The 12,757-nt window shown below is 45.1% G+C and overlaps 1 protein-coding gene across 2 annotated transcripts in view; it reads left to right on the top strand.

Annotated features, from left to right (window-relative positions):
* rspo2 (R-spondin 2) overlaps positions 1 to 11,697 on the top strand; it is a gene marked incomplete at its 3' end in the record, with an annotated part of 65,952 nt that extends 54,255 nt beyond the window's left edge. The window contains exon 5 of one of the 2 annotated variants that reach the window (XM_079504590.1): positions 11,563 to 11,697. In XM_079504590.1, the coding sequence (XP_079360716.1) occupies positions 11,563 to 11,681 (119 nt within the window). The remainder of the gene's footprint in view (positions 1 to 11,562) is intronic. The other variant, XM_079504591.1, reaches the window with a different exon arrangement.
* Between the last annotated feature and the right edge of the window lie 1,060 nt (positions 11,698 to 12,757).

The following is a 12,757-nucleotide window of genomic DNA, read 5'->3' as shown; positions in this document are numbered from 1 at the left end:
TGAATGGGCCTCAGGTCTTAGTGGGTTAAACATGGAGCCTCTATCCTGATGGGTGGCCATGCTGGTACAGGACCAGAACTACACCGGGCCTTGACGCACTTTGATTCAATTGCCTCTCCTTCTGTTACCTTCATGCTTCAGCTCTGATTGATGTATCTGCTTGTCTGCTCGGTACACAGGCCTCCCCTTGTCGAGGTGAGACCCTGAAATGACCGATGAAATTGCACTGTAATCAAACACAGCTAAAAACAACAAGAAAATGTCTCCCATATGCCGGCAAAGCCCTCTGTTTGTGTTTGAGTGAGTGGTGAGGGGCAGGGATTATTGACAGGACTGGATGAGTGGTTCCTGGTTAGAGAGTCGGAGAGGAGCCGGTGCGCTGTTTGAGCGGCGGTGACTCCTGTGTCTCGTGTCTGCGATGGGATCTGTCAAAGCCAATCAGCTGTCTGTCTCCCCCCGGCGTTTGACAGGCGTTTGATGAAACGCAGGCCTTAGAGAGGATCAGGCCCATCCTGGCTCAGCTCTAGACCCTTCCACCCCCACTGGTCCCACCACGCGCAACAGGAGCTTCGCAAACTACATCCAACGTGGCGCCTCCCCCACACCTCCAGCTCTGTGAAGTAGTGAACTATTTTTATCAAAAGATGTGCCGTTCGTTAGGCTTCATGAGTGTATTATCCTCTGAGGGGATCGAGCGACAGTGGCATTCCTGAGTTAGAAAAACAGAATCAACGAAGACACACACACACACAAAAAGAGGCCGGCTAGTGGCTATACGCTTGATTCCCCCATCAACAGACATTGCGCAGGGATTGCGGCATGATCCGGACGGCCCCTGTCTCTGGCTTTAGAAGCTAAGCCCCGTCTGACTTATCTTGGCTCCCTGCTCGTTAGGGCCCTGGTCGTGTTTTTCTAGGACGGTCGCAGCTAGCGCTCCGTGTCCGGACATGAGAGGGATTTCCTCACAGGGTTTCCCAGCAGAGAGAGGAGGGATGAAAGGCCTTGCAGAGAAATGAAATAATAAAGAACCAATCATGCTGGACAATTTCCTCCTAAACACCACCCCGTCCGCTCCTCCCGAGACCCTCGGAGAACACGGGGCTGTAGATCAGAGGGTGTTAGCGGGCTGCTACCCCCCCACGACACCCAGACGGACCGGGTCAGACCGTGTCGCCTTGATGTGTCCCTCCTGTGACACGCCGCGCTCAGTATAGCCATGATGTAATGAGGACACACTGTTGACATAGTCTTAATATTTCCACGTGCGTGATGCACTCGCATGCCTTACGCATACTCTGGTACACGCTTACATGGTTATAAAGCTACTAGGCTCAGTGTATATGCATAGGATGTTAGTGGCTCATAGCAAGAACAGATTGTTTATGTGCGTGCGATGGAGGGCCTTGCGGACAGCACCCTGAATGCTTGCTTGTACAAACCCTTGCAGCTCCCCTCTGGCCCTACGGTGGGTCCCAAGAGTTTTACCTCTTATTGCTTGCCCCGCTCATGGCTGTGTTAACAGACTTTTTATTCCTCTCTGTAAAATGGGGTGGGTTATCGTTAATGCGGCAGGATTGTTTCAGCAGGAGGAGGGGATCGAGACAGGTAAATCCCCCAAGCTAGATGGGTGCTCCGTTGGGGGTTGACGCCCACTGCCCCGAGGCCCAAGCTTAAGACCCGGTCCAAGTCAACACCACCAGCAGGCTCTGGAAATGCAGATTCACCTCACCCAAATGAGAAACAAATGTTCCATCCAACAAGCTGTTTAACAGCGGTGTGAAGAGGTCACCTCCTTGGCGGGATCCGATTTTTTTGGCAGGATCCGTTCTCAGTGTGAGCGTGCTTTTTTAAAAGTGTACAGTTAAGCCCAGTGAGGTGGTGTTTTTATGCGTCGTAAGGGAGATGGATGTGGTCCTCTGGAGTGAGGGAGCGCTTCATTTTCTAAGTTGGAGGGTGCCAAAGATTGTTTGAAAAGGAAAAGGTGGAGCATGTGAACGAACGCTTGCTGTCTTTAGTTGCAATGCCAATTCCCATTTTCATTAGCCTTTACTTTAATAGCATGGCGAAGATAATGAATCACAGAGGCCATCGCTGTTAATACAGTCTAGACAAAGAGAGCGCTACGGTACAGTTGTACCAGAATAGCCAGAGTGAAAAATATACACTATATTGTCAACAGTGTCTTTGGAAAGAATTCATTTTATTATGAAAATACTATGTTTGAAACTGAGATGAACGGCTAATCACAGCTACTCCCTAAAGGCATTTAGATCACGTTGTGCGGGAAGTATAAAAATCCATCAAAGCTTTTTTGTTTAGTTTAGTTCTTTTCGAATGAGATCTAATTTTGATATTCAAGTTGCCAAAATGAAAGCTTGTGTTGTGCTGTGGCCCATATCTCCTCTGTTTGAGCAAAAACCCAAACCCAGCTGACATCTGTAATAACTTCCCTCGCTAGAAGGATGAATTTGTTACATCCCCGTGTTCTCTTCTTGATCTTCTAAATTGGAACCCTGGTTCAATCTTGCGCCACTCCTCATCGAGTGGAGATACTGTATGTGCAGCGAGGACAGAAAACAAACACAGGCGGCCGGCCTCCAGAAACATCGGCGCGCGGTTCCCCTTTGATGAACGCAAGAGCTTTACATTTCGCTCATCAGAAACAAAACACAACATTAAGCCATTCATTAAAGTCAACTAAGGCTAATTATCCCTCATTTACCCCGTTTGCCCGTGGGGCAGGAGAGCTCCATATATTTAGGCCCAGATGTGTGGGGTGAGTCAGTCGGGAGATAGCAGACCACAGATGAGGTTGTGCCGCTCTCTCTCTCTGTGGGCCGTGTGGTCTCCAGGCGCATCAGACGCAGCGGGCCAGTCATCGCGCCTGCTCACCGCCTGGCCTGCTGACGTTCGCCCTGGTGACACCATCGGTTAAGTGAAGCCAGTGTGGTGGAGGGAGGTTCCGATTTAAATTAGATAAAAAATAGTTGGTAATGTGTGACTTGCCTGGCAGTTGTTGTTTTGATTCCTAAAATTAGTCTTTTCAGGGCTTTCTTGTATGCTATACATGGAGCTAAATGGACCTGTATGTATGGTTACATGACAGGGTTCGATTTAGTGGGTTTTTTCTTCTCGGTTCTTTCTCAAAGTTAAATTACCACTGAGGATTTTACGGTGTGGCTAGTATTGTAGTTGAAACAGTGTAGTGATTTAGGAGTCAGACTCTTGGCTAAATATTTACAGGTAAAGTACAGAACCTCTCATTAGTGCACTCATAACAGCAAAGTATGTCAGGGCTGGCCGAGGAGATAAGAGGCCTGCCTGATGTTTATTAAGGTCTTTGCAGCTGCAGTATACCAATCTAGTCTTTTCTTTCTCAAATGAGATGGTTGGTGGAGGCTTGGTCATTGATTGCACGGCAGTCTCTTAACTCTCTGGTATAGCGGTGGAAAGTCTGGTGATGGGAGGTTAACTCTCTGGCGAAGATTGATAGACTTGAACCCAGAAGCTAAGTGTAGGGTTTCATGGTCTGTACTGTACTATTCCCTCATCCCTCCTGGACAGGTTGTGGGCACCGTCTGGTGTGACTGTCTCCAGAGGGGGAAAAAAAAACACGCTGTCCGCGTTGACCATTGGGCATATTAATCACTGTGTCATTCATGCATGCTTCACCGGGGCTTCTCCGCTTAGAGACGCTAATCTCCGAGTTGGGTTTTCACCTCTACTTATTGTCAGCGAAAGAGAGCTTCAAAGGGTAAAGCGGTGAGCTAACCTGCTTTTTAATCTCGGCGGGTCCTCCACCGGGCCATAGATGAGAAAATAATGACCCACCTAATCCCGACATTTAGCTTTTTAAACCGGGAATGCATATGTTTTAAATCATTCTTACTAAGCAGCTCTGTGAATGCGAGCAGAGCATGAGGGAAGAGAGAGAGAGAGAGAGAGAGAGAGAGAGAGAGAGAGAGAGAGAGAGAGAGAGAGAGAGAGAGAGAGCGAGCAGAAGATACTGTATGATCCAGAGTAATCTTGTTAGGACTAAATGACACTGTGCAGTTTCTTGTCAGCTGGATGGCAAAATGAGCTTCTTATAAAAAGATTGTCCTTTGTACGTAATGGCCCACATTTTCAGACATAATAAATCTCTTCCATTATTTCCCAGTATTTTTTCCTTTTTCCAAAAATTCCCCGTCTCTCAGTTAAATCCTCGTCATTTCCATTTCATCACCATCTTCATCTTTGATTTATGTTCTGTTCTAACTCAACACTTGTTGAGTTTTGTTACAGTTTTGTTAACTTGATTTAATAACTTTTTTTTCCCGGCATGGAGACAGCTGAAGAAAGAACTGAAATTAGAGAATGACAAGTCACCGTGCATTTTCCAGCATACTGTGGAATGAGAGCAGCCACATACACGCCACATTGATTGTGTTAAATCTAATCCACTGATTCTCAATGTGGGGTACGGGGACCCCCAGGGGACCTTGACGGGGTTCCAGGAGGCACCCAGCTACAATAAATGATTGATATATATTTAGGACCCTTCTGTAAATCTAAAAGTGTACAAATGGAACCAGACAGACCTGTCTATTTGGTTCCACATGTATTTAACACTGAGTTTGAGACCTATAATACATACCAAACTGGGGGTGCTAAGTAATCCATATGTGATACAAAGTTATGCAATGCGATCGTGAAGTATAAATTAGCTTTTAGTAATGCAGGGCGACTGTGGCTCAAGAGGTAGAGCAGGTCGTCCAATGATCCATGGGTCGGCGGTTCGAATCCCGGCTCCTCCTGTCTACATGTCAAAGTGTCCTTGGGCAAGACACTGAACCCCAAATTACTCCCGATGTGCAGGTTGGTGCCTTGCATGGCTTCCACCGCAATCGGTGTATGAATGTGTGTGTGAATGGGTGAATGTAATGCACAATCTATGTAAAGCGCCTTGGATAAAGGCGCTATATAAATGCACCATTTACCAGGCTTTGCATTAATGTTGCCAAGGCCTACATCTGTATATGAACCATGGGTCACGTTGGATCCTGCCTGTCTGAACAACTTCTAAAACAACTAAATTAAAGCAGTATAGGACAGTGTTAAAGGAGTCTATCTGTTTCCAGACCGAAGAGAGAGAGAGTGTGTGTGTGCGTGTGTGTGTGCGTGCGTGCGTGCGCGTGAGTGAGGAGAGCGCTGGCTGGCTGCAGATCCGTTCCCCTTCACGGCATTATAAATGTATGTGTGAGGAGGCCCTTAATGGCTGCTAATCCAATTTCTGCCACTGAAATCAAATCTCACTGGCGCCAGTAGTTCTCTCCTTCCCTCGCAAATAATGGCCTCTGCTTTGGCCTGTTTATGAAAAAGACGAGCCACCGAAAAATTCCAGCTTTACCGTACTAAGTCCATCAGAATGATCTCCAGAATTGTTTTGATTCTCCACTTCCCCCTTTCTTATGAGAGGCTATGCATCGGTCTTGAGGTCGTCAGAGTCCAAAGGAGGGATAGGGAGAGGACGAGAGGTTTTTGTCAGGAGCATCGGAGCCCATTTACCGTACGTCTTAATGCCTTCTCGAGGTCAGCCATCGATCTTTCCTCAAACCGCAAGCAATGGAGATAAGATTAGGCCTTCGATTTCTGCTCTGCCGCCGGGGGCAGTTGGTGGATGAAATCATGCACTTGGCTCGGCCAGTAGTCTGTGCATTGCTCTTTTTATTAGGTCATGGCCTCTGTGATTATAGGTTTGCATGTACACATACACCCCAGAAATAGCAGCATGCAGGCCAGTCCAATCACAAAGGAAATCTGCCTTTTCTCTTCTCTTCTGCCGGGCAGTGTGTGTGTGTGTGTGTGTGTGTGTGTGTGTGTGTGTGTGTGTGTGTGTGTGTGTGTGTGTGTGTGTGTGTGTGTGTGTGTGTGTGTGTGTGTGTGTGTGTGTGTGTGTGTGTGTGTGTGTGTGTGTGTGTGTGTGTGTGTGTGTGTGTGTGTGTGTGTGTGGGGGGGGGGGGGGGGGGGGGGGGGGGTATTTACTTCAGCTAGGGTCTCCTTTTCCAAAACAAAGATATTATGTTTGAAACAGACGAGGGGAGTTTTGGCTTTGGATTCCTTCCCCCTTGGATATAGATTTGATTGATTATCTGTTAGCCCATCAGTTAGACATACACGTCAGTTGCATTGACTTTCCACAAAGAGATACGTATGCTGGAGCATTTAATAATACCATACATCGAATAAGACTTATCTCCTCGCTGGATATCCAGCTGCATGAAGTCATTATCGCTGAAGGCCTGGGATATCAGCAGAGGGGTACAGAAGGGTACGGCGGGACAGTGAGTGATGGGGTGGGATAGGGCGCTGAGGTTTAGATGAAAAGACCACTGCAAAATGAAAAAGTGGCGGATCCCACTCGCACTGGTTCTGGAATGTCCGGTCGCGAAAGGTCAGAGTGGAACTTCCACCCGAGTACAACGTAGGGAAGGTTAATCTTCCTTTGCCAGGTGCGTCGGCAGCTGATACGATTGCAAGTGACACTGGAAGTATTTCCCACAGACACGTGTAGTTGATATGAAAGCTTATAGCACATGCTTATGGATGGGTGGATGTGGGGCACATGCATGCACAGACATACATACACACAAAGCACACGCGAATACGCACGCACAAACGCACGCACGCACGCACGCACGCACGCACGCACGCACGCACGCACGCACGCACGCACGCACGCACGCACACACGCACGCTCGCACACACACACACACACACACACACACACACACACACACACACACACACACACACACACACACACACACACACATCATCTTTGTAAACAACCATCCCACGATTGTCTGCTTCTGATTCAGAAATTCCAAACATTTAGATTGTTTATGCGATTACTGTTTATTTGTTTTACTTACTTTCAATGCAAACTCAAACACAAATGTCTTGCTGGCAGAAGAAGATTTTTTATCTACAAAGAGAAAACAAACATTTCATTAAGGTTTGCTGAAGTGACACTAAATCCAGCCAAATTGAAAAACATTGCATATCTGTGATAAAAGAACTACTCTGTCTTTGGCAGCCCAACCTAATTCTTACAGTGCCAGTTATGACTTTGAAAGAAGACAGAGAATGATTTCAGACATGCTGTGCCTTCCAAGACAAAATTATCTTTACGTGCTCTAAGATTTATGAATTTGTTCCTGGTCTTTGCAAGCAACTGAGATGACTTAATCATTTCTTTCCGGATAAATTAAACAGTTTCTTCTGTGAACCCTGGTAATCAGTTTAAGTGATTACATCGGTTGTAAATATGAGATGATGAAAGCTTGGTGTTCAGAGAGCATTGTGCCCTAAAGGAAAGTCCTTGATATGATACTCCATCTCACTTGCATTGTATCAGAAGCGTTGGAGCCTTGGTGTTGGTTGCCCTCTAGCTGTCATCACCGAGAACTTGGGTTTATGAAATATAGTCCCACGGCTGTGTGTGCAGGAGACTTTTTTTGAACCGATACAATCGTTGGCCCAGGTTTTGTCTTGCAGTCGTATCACCACAGATTTCTTTTGGCTTGCAGGATTGTAAATAGGACAATGTCTGTAAGCGGATATTAGTACACCAATAAAAACAGAAACAACCCTATTACTGCCAGATCCCAAACTCAACAGCTCAGTCTTAAAACCAAAGCGGTTGAATTGGTTTCTTTCCTGTCGCTTAGGTATGAAACCGAAGGGCATTGCCACTGCAATCTTGTAGTGTTGTAAGTGGTGTTACAGAGTTCGTAAAGCGGTTTGGATTACAGATCTCCTGCCCGGCCCTGAACTAGCCAGGAAAGCTACAGTAGGCTTTTAACTTAACTCTCGCGCATTTATTTGTGCTTCACGCAATTGCCGTAAATGCTGCCTTTTCTTCTGTGTAAATGTAGCCTTGTGTCCCAGGAATGGCCCATGTGGGCTTTGCCTTGTTACAGTGGGAGTTTAATACTGTACCATGCACTTTATTGCCGTCAAACGTAATTCATGTTGAGCTGGTTGCATTGAAGGCCATGTTTATGCAGCACATAGCAACACTGTTTTGAATGAAAATGACCTCTTTAAATAGCAATTAGGAAAGGAAACCTATAGGCCAAATGCCTTTGAGTCTTGTGTCTGTAATAGCAGCCGTAATCATACTCCAACTCACCCAAAAAATCTAAAGAGACATTTACTAAACAAGCATAACAAGTGCTCTGTTAATGTTTTTCAATTTGAAGGCATGGGATTTTTTATCAAACAGATGTGAGATGGCTTTTTTTTACGAGAAAGCCGCTGATTCGGAGAGTAGCGCATTTTCAGCAAGATATTTTCAACGTTGGCGTTGTGTACATGCAGGGGACATGAATACCTTGGCTTAGGGTGGCAACGTGACTCAAATGAGCAAGATTAAATTAATGGCAGGAAATGGCTCTGAAAAGCTTTGTTTGCCGTTTCAATTAACAGCCCCATAAATTGTTTTGTCTCACATGTCTCTTTCAAAATAGAATATTATTCAAATGCATTTGACAGTGAGTTATTGAGATACTAGTATACAGCTGGGCCTGGCTTTATACAGTGTGGCCAAAGACCGCCCGTCTGGCAATGAGATGGTTGCTGCATGGTATGAGATGGTTGCTGCATGGTATGAGATGGTTGCTGCATGGTATGAGATGGTTGCTGCATGGTATATTCCGCCTGGTGTCCCTTAGGAAGAAGCAGAAGACACTGTTTCCCTGGCACTATAATAACCACTGAAACCCGCTATTCTTAGTAAAACTGACCTGAGTTACAACCGAAAATAACCAATCTTAAATCTTCCTCACAACACGTCATGTTGTCGATCTGCTATCCCATCCCCCAGTGGTTAGTAGTGCCCACTGCTCCTAATATTTAGGATGGGTAAATGCAGAGGACACATTTCACATAATGTGCAAAATCTGCAAGTTTTGCAAAATACCCCAACAAACCCTAAAGGATGCTACTTTATAATTATGTGCAGTGTGTCTGAATGTCCCCATACAATTTGACCAATCACAATTCACTGCATGGCAAAACTAATTCAGTGAATTATGTTGTTGAGTGAATTATGCTGTTTAGACAAGTGTTGGGTTTGATGTTTACCTGGTATCCTAGTTACTTTGTAGCACTTAATTGATTTCTTGGAACTCTATTGACTGTATTTGTCCATTCTGTTATTTGTCAGGGTTCGTGCCACTTACGCTCGCACTCGCTCTGTAAAAGAGTGTCTGTTAAATGCGTAAATTGTAGACACACCAAGATTGGACAGGGAAGCCACATCGTTATTAGAATCTATGGCCCCTATTTGGCCAATAACTACCCAGTAGTTAGTGGCTCGCAGTTTCATGCAGGCACTAACATCCTTTGAGTGCCAAGATTCTCAAGTATTGTGAGCCTAAACCATCAGCGTGGTGTTACTGATCTGGGTGTGTCCGCAATATTCCACCGACAATGTGCAAGATTGTGACCGCCAGGGGTGGGTGGGCTGGTTGGGGGGGTGAGCAATTGGAAGGAGAGACAAACAAAATAAAATCATAAAATATATGAGAAAATGTAATTTAAAATCTGAACAAGTTCATTAGATTATTGTGCCTGTTTAACCACTTTCAACCTAGCGCCCCTATTTTGAGCACGTCATTGTTGTCAAAAGGGTCCACAAAGGTTAAAACAGCAGATCTACGAGCTCACAACACATTGCATCGAAATGCGGTGTGAGCTTGTAGACCATCTATTTCTAAAAACATTTCGCAATGGGGGGCTGTAGCCAGAGCAGGCTATGGCTATTTAGGGGATCATGGAAAGGTTTTGAGACCCCTAGACTAACTCATTATCATCCATGGCAGCCATAAAATGCGTACAAATATTACGTCCCACTTCCCCTTTACTCTACTCTTTTCCTATTTGTTAATACTATATTTCACTATTACTTACTTACTTACTTACTTACTTACTTACTTACTTACTTACATTTTTGCTATTGTTGCCACAGGGACCAAAATCCAAAGAATTGTACTCTCTTGTACTTGTGTATCAGATGTAGCAAATACAAATCTTGAATTGGAGAACCACTTCAACTGGATAGCGTGCACAGTCCGATAATAAAATAGTGATACAAAATGCAATAAAAGCCTCTGTTCATGTGCTGAATTTTCCCTTTTTCATTAGGCTTACATTTTTTCGTCCGTTAAACACGATAACTCGATAAACATTAACACTTGCTGCCCTCAAAGTAAATGTCTATGTCTTGTTTGGAGGTGTTCAAAGTGTCCCTATTTAGCCAGCCCAATTAGAGAGGCATTAGAGATAATGCCACATATTAAACACATAACTTTCCTTACAGAAATAGGTTCAAACTAATAAAGCCCCTGCTTGAAACAAAATGTTTTTGTAGCATTTCGCTGTTTCCCCCTCAGTGAACCGTGACATGGCTTGTTTCTTTGTGTTCCACATCAGGGTCCAGATACTATCTAATCATCCAAGCCTTACTTCACTTTTCCCCCGCATCAAATTTTCTTTTCCCTTAAATTCCCTCACACTCACTCGCCCTCGCACGCACGCACGCACGCACGCACGCACGCACGCACGCACGCACGCACGCACGCACGCACGCACGCACGCAAGCAACGCACACACACACACACACACACACACATCTCATATTCACACATCTCCTTATCTTATTTGTGGCCTTTGGCAGCCAGATGGCTGTCCTGTGGTTCAGTAGCCGCTCTGTCATAGATAGCCCTCCTAACAAGAACCTCTACCACACAAGGTTCCATGAGCACAGGAACTTGGTTCCCCACAGTGGGGGAAAGTAACTAAGTATATGTATTCAAATGCTGTATACTTAAGTACCATTTTTTGTAGGTATTTTTGAGGGGCGCTAGCCCCTCCTACTGTATATACAGGTTTAATGTTTGTTTTTAGTTCAATGTTTGTTTTAAAAACGCCATTGACAATGAAGAGAAATTAATGTTTGTTTTGTCCCTAACACAAACATTAAATCCCATTAACAATAAAGATAATTTGATTTTGTGTTTTGTCTCAATGTTTGTTTTACATCATGATGTTGTAAGATGATAAGAGTGCCCCTCACTTCACACGGGTGTGATATTTTTTTACTTTACTTGAGTATTTCTATTGGTACATCTCAGAGGCAAATATTGTACTTTTTACTTGACTACAGTACAATAGTATTTCTATGTTTACTTAAGTAAAATATCGGTTCCCTGTGCATGCCTTTCCTGCCCCAGTGAAACCTGGGATGCATTAACCCTGGACTGGAAGACCTTTCCAACTTGGAAAGAGTTATGCAACTTACCGTATACCAACATCTCTCCCCACTGTATTCCCCAGCAGTGACAGTGAAAATGCTGGGTTGAATAAAAGTACATGGGTTGGTGGGGGGTGTAGGCGTAGAGATATTGGCTCAACAAATCATTGTATCAATGGCAACGCAAAAAAAAAACGAATTGCATTGACATGGGCCGCAACCATTAATCAGAATAATAAAACATGTTTTCCCTCTCTTTCTAGGAGGATCAGGCAAGCACCGATCCAAAGAACCAAAGAAGAAGAACAACAAGCAGAGGCTCCGGTTTCGGGCTCAGAACCAACACAGCGACCACCTGGCTTCCGTGCGCTCCAGCCAATGAGGACTGAGGCTCCCCCGTGGAAACAAGGAACTGACGCAAAGCTGCTAGCTGCTGCTCCACAAACACCCTGACCAACGACTCCTGTCCCACCCACCCACCCATCCATCCAACCAACACCCACCCCCCCCAACTACCAACTCTGCCCCGGCGCACGGTTCAAACACAACTCAACCCGTCACACCATGGCGCTACAGTACAGTCGCAGTATCGATACTAAACATAACGCTCGGTCTCGCTGCCTCCCGCTGCTCCCCCAACACCCAACCCCACCAACACCCCCGATGTAACGGCGACCAGTCGACCTCAGCAACGCCCCACCTTTGCCCCCGCCCGTGCCCCTTACACAGTGTAGAACTCGTAGAAGACTTGTTTCCCTTCGTGCACATCCGAGTTGATGGAAAACCAGAGGGGGCACCACAGACTGAGGAGTTCAGAGAGCAGGAGAGTGAAGTGGACATTGTTATTAGAGGTATAGTAAAGGGAGTGGGCAAGCTAATTGTGTCTGGGGGAAGGGAGGGGGGGACAATGGAGGATCCTGACAGAGGAGAAGAAAGGAGGGATGAGGACGTGAGGGAGAAGAAGAAGTAGAAGAAGGGGCACGATGATAAGAAGAAGTTTGGCTTAAGCAAATGACGCTGATGGACATGTAACTGACATCTTGAACTAAAAGACTTTTTTTCCTGTATTTATGTCAAAGCTACCCTTAACGCTCCCTCTGACGGAGACAGAGTGTCCCACGTATGGCCTTTATGTTATGTACATTTTTGAGAGTAATGTTAAGAAATACCATGCATAGTTGCAAAGTATTTTATTCTCAGCACAAACTGTTTACGTTCAGACCGCTTTATGCTCTAACTGTATAGTGTGGATAAAAAAGAAGAAATGTAGTTGTTTGACTAGCATGGCAACGAACTCATGTGTACATAGTGGGTGAGTTTATCTAATTATGAAAAAAACCTATTACTGTATTTTCAGTATTGAGACGTTCACAGTTGTAAATGTTTTAGAGATGAAAAAGGTTGTAATACCAAGCTACAGAATTAAACAGATTAAAAACTAAATAATAAACATAGCCA

This window comes from Electrona antarctica, assembly GCF_951216825.1.
Source record: "Electrona antarctica genome assembly, chromosome: 6".
Classification (NCBI taxonomy): domain Eukaryota; kingdom Metazoa; phylum Chordata; class Actinopteri; order Myctophiformes; family Myctophidae; genus Electrona; species Electrona antarctica.
Note: the sequence above shows the minus strand (reverse complement) of the source record. Positions and strands in the feature narration are given on the sequence as shown.